Genomic DNA, 24,793 nt, shown 5'->3' with positions numbered 1-24,793 from the left:
GAGAGAGAGAGAGAGAGAGAGAGAGAGAGAGAGAGAGAGAGAGAGAGAGAGAGAGAGCAGATTTCCAGCCTCAGCACTGCACCAGAGTTTTATTCAAAAAAATACCTAAACTACTGTACAATTAGCACATCAAAAGTCAGCACTACTCCACCTTCTTTATTTTGAAATTGGTTCATTTCCTGACCACTAACTACTAGGCTTCCTTTTTTTCAAAAGTTATTAATGAACAGAATTAATAGTGATTAGAAGGTTAAAGAGTTCATTAAAATTTAAATTAAACAAGAAAAACAATCAGTTTATTGTAAAATAAAATTATAATTAAATGCTAAGAGGAAAAACGTACCTAGGAGGAAAACAGTACATTAATCAACGCAAAATAAAATAAAATTTATCCCTACGTCATTGAACTATAAATAAGCTGTTGGTCCCTACAATTCCTAATGCTATTTAAACTCCACACCACTTGGAAAATTTTCTTTAATGTTCATAATCTCCTATTAAACTCGGAATTCATATTCAAAAGTGTTTATTTTAAGAATATTTTTTTTACATTAATAGTTATATTATACAATGAAAAAACAAACGTAGTTGAATATTTCAAAGCTAACTATAACTGGCTATCGTAATTTCTGTTTTAGGTGCTCTGCAACACAGGCGGCCTGAACGAGATACCAGTCAGCTCCTTACCGTCAACGGTCGAACACCTCAGCCTAACGAAAAATAACTTCCCCCTTATCAGAAGTGATGCTTTCAACGGACTGCGTAACTTGAGAAAATTATCATTAGATGGCAACAATATTTCAACCATCAAGCCGTTCGCCTTCCGTGGCCTCCCGAGGTTAAGAGAACTCTCAATACAACATACTCCATTGACTACAGTAGCTCAGTTCGCTTTTGCAGGGCTTCAGAATATAACTGCTATTCTTTTAGGCCACAATAAAATACACAAAGTTGAGGGCTACGCTTTTGCAGGAACTTCGAACGTTCGACTGCTTCTTCTAAACAGCAACCCCCTTCACAAGGTGGAGACGTCGGCCTTTTCCGGTCTGACTAATGTAGAGCATCTCATCCTTCCAGCAGGAATCAAATCAATAGAACCGGATGCATTTAGTGGCCTCGATTCAGTCGGTCTGATCAAGCTTTCGTTTATGGATCTGACTGCTCTCAAGACTCATACCTTTCGGGGACTATCACACGTTCATGTTTTGGCGATTCAGGAATCAGACCTCGGAGTCATTCAAGCTGGAGCATTTGAGGGTATGACACACGTTAATAGTCTCAATTTGCTCAATAACAAGATCGACTCAGTTCAAGAACTACACCTTCGTCCAGAGTCCCGAGTTAAAGTGCTCCGCATGCAGGGTAACCATCTGCTGGAAACACCTCTTCCTGGAGCCATCGAACTGGATGGAGTGGAGATTCTCAATATCCAATCGAATCACTTCCCTTGCGACTGTCACATACATTATCTTATCGAGGGCCCATTGGCGAATGGTTCAGCGGCCGAGTTCAGCGCGAAGAATTTCTGCATATCTCCACTCCAGTACAACGGACAGACGATAAGCTCTGTAAATATAAATACGATTGGTCGCTGCGCTGAAGGAATTATTCGTGACAACTGGGATGCTCCTAATACTGCTGTTTCGAAAACGTTTTCGATTTACATATTTTGCATTACATTTTTGTTATTTAGATGAGCATAAGTGAAACAGGACATCTGCTAAGCTGTTTTCATTTCTTTTGTTTAGCTGCATAATTCGACTTTTACATATTGGCGATGTTGGTTATTAGGTTAATGGATGATAAATACTAATCAGCGATTTAAGCGTGTAATTAACGGAAACTAGTTAATGATTTAGGACGATTGGCAATTACGCTCCCTAATGGACAGATAGCTATGATTCCTAGCTGGATTTAAAGTGTTGGCATTGATCACAAGGTCAAATTTATAAGCTAGTCATTATTGATTTTACGTTTCATCATTCAGAGATTCATATAAGCTATGATATATTTTAATTTTAGATTGCACAACAGAGACATTATTTATGATTTTATAAAAAATAAACCCTATTGTAAAAATGTTTGAACTGGAATTATCAACAAGTTACTTTGTATTCATAAGTAGTTTGACGACAGTGATGTTAACAGCATTGTTTTATTTGATTTCTTTAATAAAATAAAAATCATGTGACTTGTAATTTTTTATTTATTTATTGTAAATATTCATTTATTTGAAAAAAAATTAACTACCCATTTTAAATAGGGATGGACAAAGCTTTTTCCTTTTTTAAACTAAAAATTCTGAAATAATGGACATTCTTCAACAATAATCATACGTATTCACATCAAATGTGAAATTCAAATCAAATATGTCATTTTGTTTTGAATTTCTTATAAGTATAGATTTCGGACCATTTTTTTTTATATATATATATTTCATATAATTAGAAAATTTTCTAAATTACACCTGAAAATGAAACTTACTAAGCATTAAATAACTTTGCCACGTGTCATTTGATTATATTTCATTATTTCATACCTCAGATTACGAAAATGCATTTTAAGGAACATCAAGCTGCCCTTTTCATTTGAAACTTCTGTAATAAATATATAATAAAATATTACAATATTCTATTTAAATCTCACCTATTTTAATTAAATCCTGATAAAAGAGGCAATCAATAAACGAAAGCATTCCTGGAAACCTAAATGAGAACCGTATTTATTTTAAAATGTAATTTATCTGTAATTACTAATATATAAGGATTTTATTAAATTTGGCCTCTGTTCGTTTCAAAATTTAATTTCTTTCGATTTAAATGTTTTATTAGTTTTAGAAAAAGCATTTACAATTAATTTTATTTTGTTTTCAATATGCACTTGAGACATTAATCATTCTTACGTCACCTGTGACCAGTAAAAATTACAAAAAAAAAATTATTGGTTTATAATTTTTACATTTTAGGTCCTTTTTCTCTTACAGTTAATATTTTTCAGCAGTAGGTACAAACTAAATTTGTCATTTTTCCCTTTCATTTAAAGGCTTATGATATTTAATTTTCATTTCTTTTACTTTAGTATATTTTTTAGTTTTAGGTAAACAATAAAATTGTACGAGAGGTATTATTTATTAATGATTACTTATAAGTAGAGACCGGATTTTCGTGTTCCCTAGCTCTGAATTTCACCAAACCTCGACAGAAATTCGAATCATGGAAATGACATTTAAATAACATTAATTTAATATCACACAAAATCGCACGTTTTGATTTTGTTCAAGAATTTTGCACGTTGTTAGTTTTTTCTCCAAAAAGTCGTACGTTTTAATCTTTTCGGGCAAATTTTCATTTTTTGTATCATTCCGTTTAATGCTTGAAATGAATTTCTTATATTATTCACGCATAGATTTAAGTATGCCAATAGTTATTCAATTTATTATTTGTTTCCTTATTTCATTAATAGATTGTAGGAGGATAGTCCGGGTGGCGGTCAATAAAGGCATCAAAATAGAAAAACAACACTATTTATTGTTAGCAAACGTTTCGCCCCACTTTTTAGGGCTTCGTCAGGGCTAAATGAAAAAAATCAAGATACAAAGATTTTAGAATAACGTAATAACATAACAATTTTTATTTTTATAAAGTGTATAGAAAAGAATTAATAATAACAATATAAGGAAATATACATGTAGGTAGACTGGAAACAAATTACTAATAAATACAATAGTACAAGAGCCCAAGAAGAGAAAAAAGGCAGTTATCTCACCCCAATTTTTGATTACTTTAATGAAAACTATGTATAATTACTAGTCAAAATTGATGAATATGCCAAGTATACGTAGGGGAATAAAAAATAGCAGCTGCTTCAAAACGTTAAAAATAATTAATTTTTCATTCTAAGCTCTGTATCTTTAAAACTACCAACAATAGAAAATCTAAGAGAACATCATAATTTAAAGCTGATTAAATTTACTATAAAATAGTTTATGGCGTTTATTTTCGTAGGAGTATTAGTTATCATGAAATTTGCTAAAATAAATTGATTTATAGTTGATAAAAAAAATTTTCATTAGCCAAATTTATATTCAATGTGAACAACCAGAAATTAATATTTTCTGAGTTTATTTTGTCAAATATCATAAAAACTACTACTCCTACAAAGATAAACATTATTAACTATTTTATAGTAAATTTTAACTAGCTTTAACGTGAGTGCGAGCAGACATCTGTACGTCCTATGGTTTCTGAAATAATATTTTTCAAAACTCAAACATATTGTTCGAACAACTATAAATCAATTTATTTTAGTAAATATCATGAAAATTACTATTCCTACAAAAGTAAAGGTCATAAACTACTTTATAGTACATCAAACAAGCTTTAATTTGAGTGCTAATAGACATCTATACGTCACATAGTTCCTGAGATATAGATTTCTCAAAATAAATTAACTGAGCACTAATCTTTCAGTATATTTTTATGAAATGTAACTTTTTAAAAGACTATATCTCGAGAAATATTGGACGTAAATAGCTCTATTAGGGCTAATATTTCAGTAAATTTACTCTTCTTTAAATAATGTTCTTTTAGATTTTCTAGTGTTGCTGGTAGTTTTTAAAATATAGAGCTCCGAATGAAAAAATGTTTTTTAAGTAATTGAAACAGCTGCCATATTTTATTCGTTATTAGACTCGTCAGTTCTGACTAGTAATTATATATAGTTTTTATTAAAGTAATCAAAAATTGGGGTGAAATAACAGCCTTTTTTTCTATTTATATTTTTTATTATTATTTATTAATATTTTTTATTTTAATGTTTTGTTAATTCTAAATTTCTTCTGTTTATACCTTGTTTTTTTGATGTAGTCCTGACAAAGCCCTGCAAACGTTAATTTATATTAAATAGTTTTCTTTTACTATTTAAATACATTTATTGATTGCCACCCGGACTATCCTCCAACAATCCACTTTATAAATCAACTATCTTCTCTCAATGTTTCATTAATAGTTTAAAATTGACAAATTTCAGGAGCAATGCATTGATTGATTAATATCAAGTTGAATTTAACATTAAAAAAATAATTGAACATAATTAACGAACATTCTTGGAATAGCACTAATCATTGGTTTCAGGTAACTTTGAAAAAGTCTGTCTGGCTTGGATGTCTCTAGAATGAACTTGTTATAGAGAACGTTCAATACCTCTTGCTCAATTATCTTCTGACTTTGACATTACGAGTGGGGATTTAAATTGTTTTTCATATTATTATATTAAATTTCCACTGTGTACAAAACTTAAAGTTTTTAATTAGAGTAGTTAATATTTTTAAGTATGTTTTCATAAATTTAGAGGGTTTAATTTCACTCAAACAAGGTTAGGTAAGCTCTCCATGTATAAATATGATAAATTAAACAATAAAGTTAATTATTGCAGGATTTGAGTATTTTATACCTACATATATGATTTATCAGATATTTACTGCACAAAAATCCAGTCTCTACTCATAACTGTACATTTTTCACTACAAAATGGTTGAAATAAAAAAATAGAAATCTAAACAATGACAGTTCTTATATCATAAAATAAAAATAAAATCTATACTAGACATTGAATAAGAAATAAAGAATCACACAAGTTTTCAGTAGAAACGACCCGTAATATTTACAATACTTTATTCTAAGTTACTTGTGACTAGCAATAAATTCTGGTGCCACGCTTTTACAAATAATTTAAAATAATACAACAATCAAAAAAGGATAAAATTTCAGAAAGCCTTTACTGGATACCTTTAGCAAAGCTAATAAAAATTTCAAATGGATAAGTTTATACCCGTTCTCAGAATAGGGTATGGAAATTGCCAAGCTTATATCAAATGCTATATGTGATTATGTTCATTAAAAGTTAAAGCAAACCTGATTGGATTTACCCTACAATGGCTAACTACTACTTATTTTTTTTTTCGTGTGTTTATTCTTTCTTGTAATATAATATCAGAATAAAATTATTTCAGTCAATTGTTGAATAATGTTCGTCTTCTGAAATGGGAGGGCAAGTAAAGGGAGACTTCGACAAAACGGGATTCCATTAGATGTATCCATACAACATCATGAGAAAGGAAGAAAAGTTTTTAATTAGGTGAACACTCAACACTAGTCTGAACCTAAAATTAATTTAATTTAATGTATCTCATTTAAAAAATAACATGATTTAGTCGTGTAAGAAGGGCTGACCAAATCAGTTGTAAATATATTGTAATTATTGTAAATATTGATTTGCTAAAAGATGAATGTAATTAACCTGAATCTAACAGAAAAAAAAATACAATAATTTCTAACCTTAAAGATCTTACTGTACTTTTTTTTTTGCATTCCTAGATACAGATATATCTAACTCTATAAAATTGTGTATTAATATTAACTAATTTATGTAAAATTAACCATTTAATTAACATTGAGTAGTTGCTATTTACGCAATGTTGGTTGAGTGAGTAGTAGAAGTGCCAAAAATTAACGCTCATAATTGTACTACAATACGTACTAGTCATGTAGCTTTCTGAAATGGTAGTGAACAGCTCTCCACTGATTAATTTTAGTGAAAAAATTATTATTAATTATATATTGTTAATTTTATCATTCAACCTAAATTTAAGAGTAGATTTTATGCAATTGTTGATTGAATCCGTTCCTCTATTATTGTATTATAAGTTGATAAATTAAGTGTAGTTATATTCACATTTGTAATAGTTTTTACAAAAATGAATACAAAATGATTGACAGAAAATATAAATATGATTGGATTTGTCCGTTTGAAATTCGTTTATTGAAAATGTAAATTATCTATATCATTGTTTAGTAAAACCTGTTTCATTATATGAACCAAATTAATGTACTATCACTATCAAAAATATATTGTTCAAGCATTCCTTTGATTTGAATACTTATTTTAAAAACCTTTACAATAATACAAATATATTTTAATAAGTTAATGTATGGAACAGCATTCCTTTACTCATATAATCTTAACACTTTTTGACAATGAGATTTTTCTAAAATCCTATATTTTATTTTATTTCATTAATCATAATTAAATATTTAGTTTTCTTTTTATGTTTTTGGGAAATTAATATCGCTGGTATAAGAATATACAAATAGTTTAATTATGTTCATTTTGTTAATCCTTCTGTTTTTATATATTTTAAGAGAGATTTTATATGTTTTTTATTTTTATTTTAGTATGAATGTGATCAATCATCACTAATACCTATTGCCCACAACTGTGTGGCAGATTGTAATATCTATCAATAAATATAATGTATCAAAAAAAAAAAATGAATATACAATGGACTCCCGATATAACGTTTATCAATGAGAAATCTCCTGCATCATACATGTACCGACGCTATAACGAGGATAGCAGAATATGGATCATTTTTCTTAAGTTAATACCAATTATTGTCATATAATATTTTATATTATACATACTATAATTATTATCATATAATAAAAGCTTATTTGAAAAATCTGATGCAGTGCGAACGTCGCATGACTATCACTTACCTCTCTAAGGCTCAAAGTGGGAATGTCCTAAATTCATCGGCAAGAAATAAATATTGACTTACCCAGCTGGGAATCGGAGTCTCAAAGTTCAGAACCGAGTGCTCTGGGACCCTCGCCTTCTGCTCAGCTATCACGCCCTATACCCCTCTACTTTGAGTTGAAATGAATTCTTACTTGTTTCAAAACAGCAATTTTGTTATTGTTCACGAAATATGTTTCCATTTTAGGTTAATAATAACAAATAAAACAATTAAATAATACCTATGGATTTAAAAATGCCTATAGAAGAAATGTAGAAAACAGTACCTAACTGTCACTCCAATATAATAAGTTAGCTTTTACTCTGTTAGACATAGTGTTCTATTGTTGTGAGTTATTACAGTAGACGTGCAGGTGCTTTGCCCAAGTAAGTTATTCGATTTATACATAGTATCCACTAAACCTTCTTTGTCTAATAGGTATGGTTACCAAACGTCCTTAATTTACCCGTACAGTCAGGAATTCAACATCGCAGGTCAGTAAAATTGTCCGGGACGATAAGGATAATGATTCATTTAATTTTATAGGAATCCAAAAATATAAAGAACTAACTCTTAGTTAAACAAGATTCCGTAGTTCAATCCATAACAACAAAATTTCTCCCAAAAATGGATTCTAATGAATCCAATTTTTTTTTCTTCTTCTTCTTCTTTTGCATCACCCTGAAATGTACTATAAACCTACAGGAACGTCCAGCCAGGACTGTTGGACCACAGTTCTCAGTTTCTTGCCTTTTGTCGTTCTTGGTAGTGATTCTTACATCTCTTGCCCAAACAGTAGACGTATTCCAAGTATCATTGGTCGGCCTCGAGGTCTTCTACCATCAGAGTCGTAGTCCATATTTTTTAATGGATCTCAGAAATCCTCCATCCTGGGTACATGGTGAAACCATTTCAGCCGACGAGGCTCTTCTTCATCGAAAGGACTCCCAATTCTTTCCTGATTCTCAAATTACAGTTTCAGTCTTCTTATTTTCTGCAGCTGTCCCTCAACTTTCCTGTCTGTATGTTATTATCCAGCTTTCAGCTTCATTTAAGAGTACAGGAATGAACACCGATTACAGTCGGTTCACAACAGCTTCACGTTACTGTAAACTTCTCCCTTCCCAATCACAATATTTCTAATCTGATGAAAGAACCGAGTTATCCTTACTTATACTGTGTAGGATTTACGAATCCATCTTCTCTGACCGATCTATAAATGACCCTGGGTAGACGAATTTCGAGACTACTTCTATTTATTCCCCGTTACAGTACAACTTGACAACTTCCTGCACTCTTCCTAATAGTACAAGAGCCCAAGAGGAGAAAAAAGGCAGTTATTTCACTCCAATTTTTTATTACTTAATTGAAAACTATGTATAATTACTGGTCAAAATTGATGAGTCTGCAAAGTATAAGGTAGGAGGAATAAAAAATGGCGGCTGTTTCAAAACGTTAAAAATAATTATTCCGTGCTCTATATCTTTAAAACTACTAACAACAATAGAAAATCTAAGAGAACATCATTTAAAGTAAAGTAAATTTGCTAAAATGTAAGACCTAATAGAACTACTTACGTTCTACAGTTCTCGAGTTATAGATTTTTAAAAAGCAACAAATTCATAAAAATGTTGCATGGAACGTACTGAAAGATCAGTAGTTAGTGAATTTATTTTACAAAATTTATATCTCAGAAACCATTTAACGTACAGATGTCTATTAGCACTCAAATTAAAGCTAGTTTAATGGGCTATAAAGTAGTTCATGAAGTTTATTTTCGTAGGAATAGTAGTTTTCATGAAATTTGATAAAATAAATTGATTTATGGTTGTTCGGACATATTTTCATTTGCCAAATTTAGATTCATATGTGAATATCATAAAAACTACTACCTATAAGAAGATAAGTGTCTTAAACTACTTTATAGTAAGTTAAATTTCCTTTATTTTGAGCGTTGGCAGAAATATGTGCGTCTTATGGGTCTAGAGACATATTTTTTTAAAAAATCAGCATTTTATCGGAACAGCCAGAAATTAATATTTTGTGAGTTTATTTTTTCAAATATCATAAAAACTACTACTCCTACAAAAATAAACATTATTAACTATTTTATAGAAAATTTAACTAACTTTAATTTGAGTGCAGACAGGCATCTGTATATCCAATGGTCTCTGAAATAAAGTTTTTCTTAAATCAAATTTATTATCCGAACAACTATAAATGAATATATTTTAGCAAGTATCATGAAAACTACAGCTCCTACGAAGGCAAAGGTCATAAACTACTTTACAGTACATTAAATTAGCTTTAATTTGAGTGCTAATTTGATTTATTTTAATTTATGTTTATTTAATCTGTACGTCACATAGTTCCTGAGATATAGATTTGTCAAAATAAATTAACTAACTGATATTTCAGTACGTTTTTTATGCAATATTGATTTTAAAAGGCTATATCTCGAGAACTATTGGACGTAAATAGTTCTATTAGGGCTAATATTTAAGAAAATTTACTCTTCTTTAAATAATGTTCTAGATTTTCCAGTGTTGTTGGTAGTTTAAAGATATAGAGCTCCGAATGAAAAATTAAAGTTTTAAACAGCCCCCATTTTTTATTTACTCTACCTATACTTGGCAGACTCATCAAGTTTCGACTAGTAATAATACATAGTTTTCACTAATGTAATAACAAATTGGGATAAAATAACTCCCTTTTTTTCTTCCCGGCTCTTGTACTATACCTTCCTAGGATCTTGCACTTGCTAGTACTGATAACCATACCTTTTCTACGGAGATATTAGAAAAATTAAGATACCATTCTGTCATGGTCCGTTGCAACTTCCCAATGGAATGGTTGTCTGCACTGAGAACAATATCGTCTGCATGAAGATATATTTTCAATGAATTAATTTCTTATATTCAATTTACGCTACACTCGCTGGAATCCCAACGGATTTTTTTCAGTTAATTTTGAGCCTAAACCGAATTATTTTATGGTATCGAGTCCTAACCAATAATAAACGTAGACCATTTTTTCATTGTGCATAAGAGGATTTTTTTTTTTATTGATAGATTTATTTATTGATAGATATTACAATCTGCCACACAGTTGTGGGTAATAGGTAATAGTGATGAATGATCTCATACATACTAAAATAAAAAAAAACTCTCTTAAAATATATACAAACAAAAGAATAGACAAGATGAATATAATCAAAATATCTGTATGAAAAATAAATAAATAAAATAACATAATGATAAAATATTATATACAATATTTACACAATCGACCTGAGGATCCCTGAGCCCACTCTATCCCCCACGTGTGAGGGGTAGAGCAGAGCTCAAGAGATCCCAGCGCATCCCTCTCGCCGCATCACTGGTTGCATAAGAGGAAGCACTCCAACCTGTCATGCTAGAATGACAGTTGTTAACCAGTACAGAAATGTAAATTAACAAAGAAACACGAATTTCCCAGTTTTACTACTGAATATCTATCAGGGAAACACCTTGTTTCGAAGAGGTATTAAACTTTAATAAGATTTACCAAAAGGAATTGTCACTACTTCTATCTTATTATTACCAATTCTATTCTCTAATTATTTCCTAGAAGTAACAAATAATTTAAATGAAATTCTGACTTTAAATTTAATTTAAGATGTACCTTTCATTCTACGAATGGTTTCTATTCAAATATTTCAGGGGAAAATTAATTAATGCTTCTCTTAAGAATCTCCTTGTTTCAAACCTAAAATCACTCCAAACTTCTCAGAATAAACATTATCAATTCTGTAATTAGATATAGTAAATGAAAAGTACTCTTCCTAAATTAATTTTTTTATATTTTATTTCATTACCTTTAAGACAAGAAGTTATATCAGAGTTAAGATCTCCTATTTATAATTATTCCGGAATTTTAACTATTAATGTTTTATATAATTGACACCAATATTTTTATTGTTAATATTTAGGACTAATTATTGTTCTTATTATTGGCGCGACAGACCATAGAGGGCCAAGGCCTCGCGCGATGTATGTAGGAAATACATCACGCGTCTCATGACAAGGTTTTCATAGGGTGGGTTCATTACTCCCACGCCTATTTTTGTGAGTGCCATCCAATGGCTTACGAGCCTCACAATCCATTGGCTTACGAGCCGGGGGGAAGCTATGAGTGAGTATTGCATATTTATATGCTTAAAAAAATCCCAGGTAGGGCCGGGGACTCCATCTCGTAACCTTCGGGATGGTAGACTGGCGTATTACCACGCTGCTACCGTGACCCTCTATTTAAGACTAATAAAGAGAACATAAAATGTGATATTGAAAGATATATTTAATTGTAATTGCTATCCTCACCACGTATGCCGAAGACAAATGTGTGCTCGCAGTTAATAATAACCCTTTAATTGCATCCCAAACTTTCCAATCCCATATCACAACCTTTGAGGAATGGTGTCGTAATTAGAATGATTTGATGCACCTTTACCCTCCGTTATAAACCTACAAACTCCCCTTCAGCATTCTTTAATAATATTACCCTTGTCGAACAGATCCACTACCTTGGACTACACCTGGACAAACGACAAACCCGGAATTATTACACAAGAATGAAAAGACAGGAAACTGCACATCGATTTCGACTATTACAGCACTTACTAGACAAACGGTCTAAACTTCCAATTCATTACAAAAGATTGATCTACACGAATGTAATAAGGCCAATCTGGACATACGGAGTTGAGCTTTGGGGCTCCACTGAACCTCTCGAATTCAATCATTGCAATACAAAATCTTTCGTAAAATCCTCAATGCTCCTTACTTTGTCACAAATAAAATCATACATAAAGACCTTAATTTTCCATATGTAGCCGATCTAACCCGAACTCTAGTTGAATGATATCTTTATCATTCCCTACATTATAAAGTCCCTAACCACCCAAATCCAGCAGTTTCTAACCTTGCTTCCTCATCCATTCCTGAAAACCCTCCGAGGAGCCTGAAAAAAAGATGGCCACGAGACCTGCTAATGTAAACGTCATTAGAGTGCTACCAATGGATATTTTCTCAACACGCATGTATCACTCCATTATAAACTTACATCAAATTTACTGTATGTATTATTATGTACAGTTGTAAATTTCAACAATGATATAAAAAAATATTTAAAAAAATTGTAATTGTTTTTAAATATAAATATAGAAAATGTGGGATATTTATTAATTGTTGCATGCATAGGATGAATATTGTTAATTTTTTTGCAAATACCTGATGATAGGGTGACAACCCCGAAACGTAGTTATTAGATGTAATATAAAAAAATTTAAATTATGAAGAGTACATTTCATTCAAAATATCTAATTACATCAATGAAACTCATCCAGTGGAGCATATAACTATAAGAATTTTCAATTCATTTGAAATCCACATGCTTTCTTGATTAATTAATTATTTATTTATCCGCTCCATCAACCAACAATACCTAGTATATTCAACTATACAACATTAGGGTGCGTTTACACCAAATTTTCTTTCAAACGTAATTGAAACTTATTAAGCTTAATATTATTTTACTCAGTTGGGCTGCGATATAGCCATCTCAGTTTTTCCTTCCCTTTACCTAGCCATACATCTTAGAACCATTATAAAGTTCTTGCTGCATTCTCTGGCTAAAAAGTCAATCGCACCTTCGAGATATTTGCGATCGTTCCTGATCATTTTTGGTTACTCAGGAACAATTCCTTTCATTGTTATAATCATCATTTCCATTTCGTTAGTAAAATGAAGTTTTGTGCTTTTTTCTTTCTAATTACTTTTTACAACGCCATGAGAGCAATATATCTCTAAAATTCTCATGAGCGTTCCTTTATTACAACAGTTTTATTGTTCTCTTTATTTTATTAACAATAGCAATATAACAATCTCATGCATAAGACACACCTTACTATTTTCAACGTTATAAATATTCAATAATTTTGAATAATAACGATAAATTATAAAAAAATATATATAAATAAAAATAAAATAAAATAAATAAATAAAAATAACAATACTTGAAATGAAATAAAATGAAAAATAGTTTTATTCTGGGACATATGTCCCCTATGAATAAATACATGGTTCATATATTATGATTTTTATCTGGCAAGCATTTACAAATTTTCAGATAGTAGGATGAAATTACATTGGTATATTGGCTTTACTACTGTTTATAATGTTAATGAATATATGCCTATTTATTTTATTACAATGATGTGGAGGTTTAGTTATACAATAAGTGGAGGAATAGGTGTTGCTTAAAGGAGAGAATAGATGAGGACTGGCGAATGGAGATGGGAAGAGAATTCCAGGAGGTTGAACGTATGACGAAGGATTTGCTAAAGAAGGCGGGTCTAGAGGAGGGCATATATAAATCAATTGGTTGGGATCTTGTGTTTAATGAGTGGATGGATGAACGAAGAGTGAGTAGATCTAGGATATAGGTAGGTTTTTTTATTTTAAGAACTTGGAATAGGAAAACACCAAGGAGGTATTGCCTTCGGGAGGTTGGATAGAGCCACTCCAACTCGGTATACCAGCGGGAGACTTAAGAGCGCCTCGGGAACCCTAAGATAAATCTTACAAAACAATATTAGGATAGAAATGAATCGGTTGGTTGTTAAGGAAGAGTAGAGGACAGTAAGGGAGGGAATGAAGGAGGCGCTTGGAACCAATGAGAATGGCCTTCGTTTTTTAGCATATAACTTCAAATCATTGTTAGACGCCCATGCGTTAATGCTGTCAATATCTTCTATTCTACTTCAGAAGAAAAAAAAATAAAACGAAAAGTTAATAACAAAACCACTGATAGATTTATTATAATAAATAACTGACTTTTAATAGGGGACGAAATAGTTCGAGAAAAAGATGAAGAGAAAAAAATAAATAAAGTAGTAGTAATAAAAATAATATAAATAGATAAATATAGAATTCGTAAAAGGATGTCTCGGAGCAGGCTTCAGTCTTCGGGATGAGGTTTGATTTCCCAAGTTGTAAGTAACTGCTCCTTTTACTGCCGATAAACTGGAAGTGGAATTATATGAACCGTTTTTTTATTAAGTCGCCTATTGATTCCATTTGTAGTTCCAGATACAATTGGTTATTTCTTACAATCCAAGCGTCAACCATTGCGATTTTTAAGACCTTATTTTAGAATAATTATATTTTTTTCTTTTACATAAACGGTCTTTCTCTCACAAAATACACAGCCGTACATCAGTGGCTTGATTTTTTTTTTTTAAATAAGAATAATTGTTTCTGTTTACGATTATTTTCTACGATATTATATTTCTAGCCTAGGGTAGAGGTTTGGGTTAGTTTAATGTTGATATGGTGATTACAGGTAAGGTGGTGGACCGAGGTGAATTCCCGGCTATCTTACTGATTCACTGGCAGGATCCCATTGCACTTTTTTATCTTTGAGGATTAGCTCCGGTGAGTCTTTCAGACTAAAGTTTGAAGTACATTTTTCAATGTTGAAGCTAATCATCCATTTAGTAAAGTATTGTTCTAGATCATTAAGTTGACTCAGCAAAGTATTACTAGCATAATTGCCAAGGATCCTTGCCAGACTTTCCAGCAGTTCATCATACTGGGATACGTATCGCAACCGGCGCTTTTCGAACTAGCCCCATTCTTAGTCTGTGTTCTGAAGCTGGGCTACCACCTCTTTTATTCAGAAGGAAAAAATTGGCAATAAACTATATTTCAAAATTATACTCTCAAAACGATCTCAAGGTTTTACACCCTAAAGCCCCAGACAGAACAGCTGTATCGTCAGCGAACATAGCAACTCATGAGCGTTCAAGAACTATAATTTTTTTCTTTTATTTTCTTCCGTAAATCAGGTAAACACATGTATGATTTTAACGACCCTCATGAAAATAATATAATAACAAACTTCAGTCTTAAATAGTACCCTTAAGATCAGGAATTAGTTCTTGATGAATGTACTTACCGAAGAAACTTGACAAATACGATAAAAAAGATGTATTGCATGTTTGTTGCTGGCATGTGTTACATATACAACATGAGCATTTACGTAGAGAGACGAACTAATAGTCTTTTTGCTATGAGCAACAAACAATGAGCAAACAAAGGTTGGTAAAACCGTAAAACAATACACGAAGAAATGCGATTAAGGATAACTGGTTAACTAGACTGTATACTATGGATCTATACTATCCAGCATGAACCAAATCTTTAAGTTTCTCAGTAGGAATGAGATATGTACCGTTCGTAACTGTTCTGTAGTCCCTTAACTAGAACATAAAATTTCCTCCATACAAACCAAGTCCAAATGCCAATTGATAAAAAAAAAAAAGTTAGCACACTTGGCATCAACAAGTGTTAAATATATTGATTTTCGTGTCTATTTCCTCCTAATTTCTTAAATATTACATTACAAATGATAACATTAGACGTCTAAGACGTTAAAGAAACATAATTGATTTTAACAATAATAAATTATTTTAAATATTGCAATGGTCCCTGAGGACCTGATTGACGAAGTTTAAATGTTATTAAATATATTTATTCGATGTATTCACACGGGTGCAGGGCGAATCCTCGGCGACCATCATTCGATTGGGACCAGTAGAAGGGAACAAGAAGTTGCGCTAGAGTTGCCTTTGTCCAGTGACCCGCTGGATAATTTGATAAGAGACAAGAATCGCAAAGGGAGCACGTTACCTTCCACTGGAACAACAAAGGAAACCAATTAACATTAACGAACCTAAACTTCCTAGCTCCTTTTTCATCTTACTGTCTGTCGTTTCGCAACCGAAAACAATGCATATCTTTCTACGAAATTGTAATATTTTCCGTCGACATACTCCTCAACTAATAGGTACTTAGAGCGATGGAGAACTTTCTCTATTTTTTTTCCTCTTGTTTCTGCTACCATGAATTATTTTTACTAATTCAAAGTGGTATCTGATAGAGAAGGTACACTATAACGTGACCAACACATGGAGTACCATAAAAGTCTGTGACTTCGCACCAGATGTTGGATTTATTTTTATTCTCCATTTCTGACCTACTTACAGAAGAAAAGTCTGAAATTTATACTACATCTTCTTTAGAGTATAAATGAAAGAAAAATCCGCTTTTTTGGCTTAAACAATATTTGATATTAAATAATTATGCATTGTATAATTTAAGGCTATCAAAATTGAACAAAAGAACTACTAAAACATAAACGAAATATAAATATATATTTTTTTTTATTTTTTTTTTAATCCTATACAAAGTACATGCTCTCTTGTCCTCGACTTGCCCACTGTGCCGGAGTTCATCAAGCGACGTCACATACAATTTTTTGACTCATTAGACTCTCTTTAATACAACTTCCATACCCCTCCAGTGCTTCGGCAACACACAACCTAAGTACACGTTGTATTAGGTTTAGTTTTTTTTCGGCTAAATTTTATTAAAATAAGAAATAATCTGTGTCCTAACACATTATATACTTTTATCTATACTCCCTAAGACTCCTTAGAATGTATGTATTCTACACAAAAAGGAGATAATGCAAAAAAATATGTTTATATATGTCATTAATAATTTTTCTTATATGGGCTTTGAAAAAATAAATAAATGAAAAAGAAACATGCTGTTTTGATTCTATGGGATGCTAGGATAATTACCTTCAGTAACTTATTTATATTACTATTAACTAACTACTAAAAAATCATCACAATTAAATTACTTCTCCAAAATTATTTTGTGTGTTTTCCATTCATCGATTAGTAAGGATATCTTCATAAAATATGTCTAACATTAGAGATTCATAATATATTTAAGAGTTGTATTGTATTACATATCTACTAACAGTATAAAAATAAACAAAGTATTTATTGGCCATAAAATATCTTACATTATATATTGAATACATTACTATTAATAGTGCTGTAGGTGAATAAACTGTACATCATATGCACAAGTGGTGCACAGTGAGTAACGGGATTTCTCTACCACAAGTCTTCTGTCTCATTCCAACCCGAACCGTTCGCCTAGGCCTCCAGGCAGATGTGTAGATTATATATCCTTGAACTGAACTAATTAAAATTAAACATAACTTCTTTTCTCCCATGCACCTAAATAATGTACGGCTGTGAAGTCTGGGGAGCGGCATCCTTCACGAAAAGTAAAAAACTACAATCTTTTCAAAATAAAGTCCTAAGAATCGCAGTTAATGCTCCTTGGTTCATAAGAAATAGCCAATTGCATCGCGAATTACAGATGGAGTCAATAGAGGATTACATCAAAAAACGGTTCATGAAGTTCCACTCCCAGTTGCCGACAGTTAAAGGAGCAGTGACCTAAAACCTGGGAAACCCAACCTCAACCCGAATACTGAAGCCCAGTCTGCTGCAGGATATTCTTTTATAAATCTTTAATAAATATAAAATTAATTCATAGTCACACTACCTCTATTTACTTATTATCATTATTCATTATTATTATTATTTTCATTTATTTATTATTATTTTTAACTTAACTTTAAATTTTAATTAAATTAAATTAAATTTAAATTAATTTGTTTCTTTTTACTATTAGAAGACAATTGTTTGTTTTATTTAAGTGTACCAATATCATTATTTTCTGTTATTAATTTTACTTTCCTCTTTTATTAAGAAGCATTATTCTTATCTATTTATTTTATTATTATTTTTTTTTCTTTTAATAATATTATAATAATATTAGGAGTGTCATTTGTATGGTTATACCTCCTCATAATCAACTGTTAAAAAATATATATAATATTAGTTATATCAACCATGTAAGGCTCACCAGGCCGATCTGGTATAAAAATAAAATAAATATACGATGATGGACCTAAATACACGGCAGTACAATACTTCTTTTTTTTAAAACATAATGTACATATGCTCCTAAAATACAAGTAAAAGACATATTTATTAAAAAAAAGAAATTATATGTATTTAACATGGATCTAAACCAAAATAAATCCGAATTATATATATATATATTAATTGATTTGAAATTATTATTTTATTGACAGGAAATTTTTATTTATTTATTTATTTAATGTGATTTACAACTGTATATATAATAAAAACAATAAGTAAATATGTTGTATGTTTCATTTACACTTGAAAATCTTGGTATTTCAAGCATAAATTTAAATTAGAAGGTCCAGTGGCCATTTTCTTTTCAGACACCTCGGAGGATTATTAGGGATTGTCAAGGATAAGAGATTAAGAATTAATGGATTAGGATGGGTAAGGAGTTACAGGAAATTTAAAACTATAAACAATTACACAATAAACAAAATATCAGGAGATGAAGTAACCGCTTCCAGTTCTTCCCAGTTTCAATGAATTATAAAATATTAAATGAAGTGCGATTTTATTTTAGTGATTATTCAGGTTCAACTCGTCCTGATGTCGTAAATCGCCAAAAATCGCACACAATTTTCGTACGGATCTTGCCGATTTGCTTACAAACCGCCTTATTTCTTACTGCAAATTAAATTGTCAAAAGATCTAGTTTTAATTTTTCTTTTTATTGTTGTTTAAAGGCATAAAATCTTTTGGCTATCACCTACTATATGTTATAATTAAGTTACAAACACACACACGTTCCTTAAAACACACATGCACGTGATTCAAACAAATGATTGTAAAAAAATGATAATAAAAGAAAATTGTTAAATTATTAAATAAATAGAAAAAAATATAATAAAATCAAATCAAAGTGGATTTATAATTTATAAAGAAGGCGATGTGTTTTTAAACATTTAAACACTAACGTAACTTTAGCTTCCTCATCTGTGAGAGCTGCTGATAAATTTGAGGTCAGTTCTATCCTGTTTATTTTATTTTATTTTTATGTCCTATCCTGTTTTTTCTACACTGTTCAGGCGCAAATCGACATAAATTGTAAAAAAAAAAATCAATAAATAAAAAAAAAATCGTACGCATCAATCATTAAAAATCTCTTGCGGTTTTTGGTGATTTTAGCCTTCACGGGAGAATTACCGATATGAAATAATTTTAAATACATTTTCTATAAGAATTATTCATTAAAAATAGGTGTTTTCGTTAGAAGTTTTAGTTTTTAACCTGTTTATTTACGTTTTAACTTATTTATTCATTTAAGTATTTCTTTTAACTTGCTGTTTTTAAATTTATATATCAGTTTCTTTTATCAATTTATTTCTTTGTTTTTAAACTGATCTAAAGCTTTGACTATTGTGTCTTTGATTAATATTTATATTGCTATCTAATGATAAATTTCTTTAATTTGTTTAATGGAGAAGGGAGATATGAGAGAGATAAGTAGGGAGAATAAAATTGCCAAATAAATGTAATAAGATTGGCAAATGGAATAAAAGTACTAAATAGGGGGGGGAATAGTAAAAATATATTGTATTTAGTGTATAGACGATTATTGATTGTAAAAGGATAGGGTACAAAAAAAAAGTTCTTATATCATGTATATATATGTAGTGTGTATATTTCCGATCATGGATTGATTGGTATGCTGTGGTATAGCAACCCAATGTATTTGAGCAGCATGGTTAAATAATGAATTTCTTTTAAGTACGATCGGAGGAACTGGAAGATGTTTACTACACAACCCAAACACACTTCACTCACCTTAACTATGATACCCAAATTCATTTTAAATATCTCAAAATTCTTGAAAGATTAAACCGGTACCTCTAAATTCTTGGATACCTACTTGCGTTCTTGAATATCTACGTTAGTTTTAGATACTCTACAGTTACTTCATCTTTCAGAATGATAAAAATTTATTTTTTTAGTATAATCGATCGTTAAATCCTATTTTGGAAGAGGGGAAAAGAGTGAACGTTCGAGGATATTCATATCCCTAGATAAGCTGTCCTGTTACACTTAAGGCTCAATCCAGAATTGCCGTTTTCCCCCAGAAGTTTTGGCATCTTATGAGGTTCAAGGAAAACTGCTAGAATAAAAATTTATAGGAAAATACAGATTATAAAGAGGGTTGGGAAGTGAGGAGCTTTCGTAAAGCATTTGACCCCGAGGGGATTGAAATGGGATGTTTCCGCACGTAAAGGTAAGTATAGGACCCGATAAGGAGGCTATAGCTGGTCTATCAGCAGCCTGTCCCCCCCCCCCACCTCAAAAATATAACCATCAGGAGAACCAAAAAAAAATCATATTGCCTCAGCTAGTGTTGGAATGGATATGATAATCATCCAAATACAACCAAAACCCTAACGCCCAGAAAATATCTAAAGATAGAATTAAGCTTTTCTAGATATTGAATCAAAAAACATTGTTCCTAATTTAATAAAAAATATAGGGTTTTTTTTAAGCCCGATAGAACTTGAAATTGTAAAAAATAACACAAAAAATTAAATTGTAATCAAAATTTTTTTTTTATTCGAAAGATCAATACGTGACATTAACATTTGAAAATGATTTCGGGCATATGGGCACCGCGGCTGTTCTTGACGAAGCGCATTCTGTAAAATTGTGTTCAGCGATGAGGCGCATTTTTGGCTTAACGGGTTTGTTAATAAGCAAAATTGCCGCATATGGTCGTGCGATTTGACACCTCTCGATTATTTCCTGTGGGGCTACGTGAAGTCACTGGTTTATGCTGATAAACCAGCAACAATTGACGCCTTGGAGGCCAGCAGTGCTCGAAAAAGTGGCCCAAAATTGGACGTCCAGAATGCGCTTCGTCAAGAACAGCCGCGGTGCCCATATGCCCGAAATCATTTTCAAATGTTAATGTCACGTATTGATCTTTCGAATAAAAAAAAAATTTTGATTACAATTTTGATTTTTTGTGTTATTTTTTACAATTTCAAGTTCTATCGGGCTTAAAAAAACACCCTATATTTTGTCCCATCTCTATTAATTATATATAATTATGACATGCAATGGGCATATGTTAAAATTTAATCCTATATGGATTTCATTTAATGGGTAGACTGAAGATACAATTGGTAAAGTGATGTTTGAAGAACGCTATGGAAAAAAGAGTCTCCATAAATATATAGGCACCTATAATAAAATATTTGCAAAAATATTGTCGTTCAATAAGGATAGAGTATAAGTTGTAAATAAGATGTGGTATATGTGGTATTTAATTACAATATTGAAGCGTCACAATTAAATGCTTATAAATGTTTCAGAATCTGCAACAAAAATAATTCATTAAATTACAATTAAAAAAACAAGAGAGAAAAGCTTTATTCAGCCATGCTGCCCAATTACATTAGGTTGCTACATTACACAGCATACAAATCAATCCATGATCGGACATATACACTCTTCACAATCAATACTAGTCTACAAATCTAAATACTACAAATATTAAATATAATAACCAAAAATATTTTGTTTTATTTTATTTTACTCATTTTTTTTCTCTTCCTTTATCAATTCAACAATTTTATTTCATTAACTTGACAATTTTATACTCCCTATCTCATTCTCTCAAACCTCCAATTTCCAGTTATCCGCGATCCACGTTCGATTCGTTAAACAAATTTATCATCAAACAGCAATGTGGAATCAAACCAAAAACATGTAATAGTCATCGCAGTAGATCAGTTTATACAAAGAAACAAATTTAAAAGATAATATATGTATATATATAAAAATTGAGGAAAACAAAAAGTCAGTTAAAAGAAATACATCAATAAATAGATAAGTTCAAAGAAATAATTTAATAAATAAATAAGATAAGGGAATACATAAATACATAAATTAAAACACAATGAATAATCTCAGAGCTACTTCCCATGCGGGTGATGATATATGATACCCAGGGAACCCCTAATACCTAGGTTTTCTAAGAAGCTCCTAGTTTTATTTGGTATTGTTCTCCGAGATCCAAACCAGAGGCCTCTCACGGCGAACTCTCTCTCTCCGAAGGTCTCGCGGAATTTTCCCTTAAGGAAAGGAACGAATTTTTCATATATTTCCTTCTTTTTCCCTTTCCACTCCAACCACCTGATCATTATTCTCAAATCTCACCGTCGGATCCAAGACCAGAGCCGTGCCTCCTGTTTTAGAGAATGCTACAATTTCAGCGCATCTTACGGATCCGTCGGTGTCCACACCTCTAATATATACAATAAACCTCAAAGCAGATGAAATCTTTTTTTCTCAGGAACTCATCAATTCTTCTTTGTATTCACGTGTTATAAGGAAGGAGTTGTTGGAGCGTTTTCCCAGCACATGGGCTGGTGTTTCAGACTCTCAGAGGGTCCCAATTTCTCCTTGCTGTCCACTGGCTCCTGGGACTCCACGCGGGGGTGCATAGTTGATAATTATGTTATATTTCAAGGCAATCGCCCATTCTGACCCCGAGAGTACCTGCTTGTCACACACATATCTATTAGCTTTCGGGGTATCTTTGAAATGGCGAACACCAATTTATTATGGAACGATTGGTATCTGGTTCTGACCAAATCGGCAATATATGGGACATAGAGGTCCTGATGGATGACTTGATTTGTGACAAAGTAAGAAGCATTACGGATTTAACGAAGGAATTTGGACTGTAAGGTTTGGAAACGAGAGGAATTCGATGGTTTAGTGGAGCCCTAAATTTCAACTCCGTATGTCCGCATAGGCCTGATTGTAGTCATGTAGATCAATCTTTTGTAATGGATTGGAAGTTTAGACCATATTATTTTTTATTAAAATATAATTTCCTTCAACTTATATCATGGAATAGAAGAAAGAAAAAATAGTTATCAACTGTTTATTTACTTTCTGCCGACGACAAAAAACTCAGATTATTATTATATCGAGAAATTCAAATTATATTACTATTTAAGAAGTAACAAAAATTTAAAGAATTACACGAAGTAGAAAAAATAAAAGGTTGTGGGTTGGATTTTGAACAATATAAACATGTTTAAACAGTTTTTTTTATATTTTCCCCAATTATCCAAAAATGTGTCACAAACATAAGCTATATGGTCTTTCAGGGGTCCCATAACTTTTCAAAGTTTAGTCTTTTTTAATTATAATTTCCAATTATGATAAAAAAAATCAATAACTAGATCGTTTAGAACATTTTCCGAATAGAAAATTAAGTTTTTCTATATCAAATAATTAATAAGATACATTCAAAGTAATTAATGGTGAGCTGTTTGGTTCTCCCTGTCTCTACAGCCTTCATTTTCAATGAAAAAGTAATTCAATCTACCTTAGAAACAAAAAAAGAAACAATAATAAAAAATTAAGATATATTAATGCAGGAAATTAACTCCACTTGCATAAAAAATGCAGTTTATTGGAAACTATGTTTCAGAACGCTAATATACAGATAAAGGAAAAACAAAATTGATAATACACAAGCCTCTATGGAGATTAAACATTATAAATTGTTAAAATTTGGTTTTCTAAATTAGTTGAAAATATATAATATAAAAAAATAATTTATTCCCCAAACAGAAATGAAAGAACATACACGTTTGTAGAATTAAAAAAATAAATTATATGGAATATTAATTAAAATACCTAGTAAAGAATGGCCTACAACTGTCGACTAATACTTCCATGGAGTTGTGGCTATGAAAAAAAAATAATTTTAATAACTTACTGTTGTTGAGGTGTTATTAAAATGGCCTAAAGAAAAAAAAGCCGAAAAGTTACCGTAATGTTGAAAAAATATATGTATATATTTTTTAATTAAATTAAAAACTTATTTTTTTGTAATTTTATTTCAATTACCAATATTTTTTTAATATCTTTATTGAAATTTACAACTGCAACTTTATATGCATTAGAACTCTAATGACGTTTTTATATTAGCAGGTCTCGTGGCCATCTTATTTTCAGGAGCCTCGGAGGATCGTCGAGAATGGAAGAGAAAGCAAGGTTAGAAGAAACGAGTGGGTTTGGGTGGTTAGAGTGATTATAATGGACGGAATGATATCTGGTTCGGGCTTGTTCTTTTACATATGGAACATTAAGGCCTTCATGCACAATTTTATTTGTGACAAAATTAGGAGAATTTCGGATTTTTCAAAGGATTATGGATTGTAAGGATTGGATAGGAGAGAAAGTCGAAGGTTTAGTGGAGTCTAAAAAGGTCAATTCCGTATGTCCAGATTGGCCTTTTTACAGTCATGTAGATCAGTCTTTTGTAATCGATTGTAAGTTTAGACCGTTTTTCTAGTAAGTGCTGTAATAGC

The 24,793-nt window shown here is 31.0% G+C and overlaps 1 protein-coding gene across 1 annotated transcript in view; it reads left to right on the top strand.

Annotated features, from left to right (window-relative positions):
- LOC106685313 (chondroadherin) overlaps positions 1-2,140 on the top strand; it is a 6,971-nt gene extending 4,831 nt beyond the window's left edge. The window contains exon 2 of the mRNA XM_067049155.1: positions 639-2,140. Coding sequence (XP_066905256.1) covers positions 639-1,697 — 1,059 coding nt within the window. The 3' untranslated portion in view covers positions 1,698-2,140. The remainder of the gene's footprint in view (positions 1-638) is intronic.
- Positions 2,141-24,793: the final 22,653 nt, after the last annotated feature.

This window comes from Halyomorpha halys, unplaced genomic scaffold, assembly GCF_000696795.3.
Source record: "Halyomorpha halys isolate HHAL.00 unplaced genomic scaffold, Hhal_1.1 Scaffold680.1, whole genome shotgun sequence".
NCBI lineage: Eukaryota > Metazoa > Arthropoda > Insecta > Hemiptera > Pentatomidae > Halyomorpha > Halyomorpha halys.
Note: the sequence above shows the minus strand (reverse complement) of the source record. Positions and strands in the feature narration are given on the sequence as shown.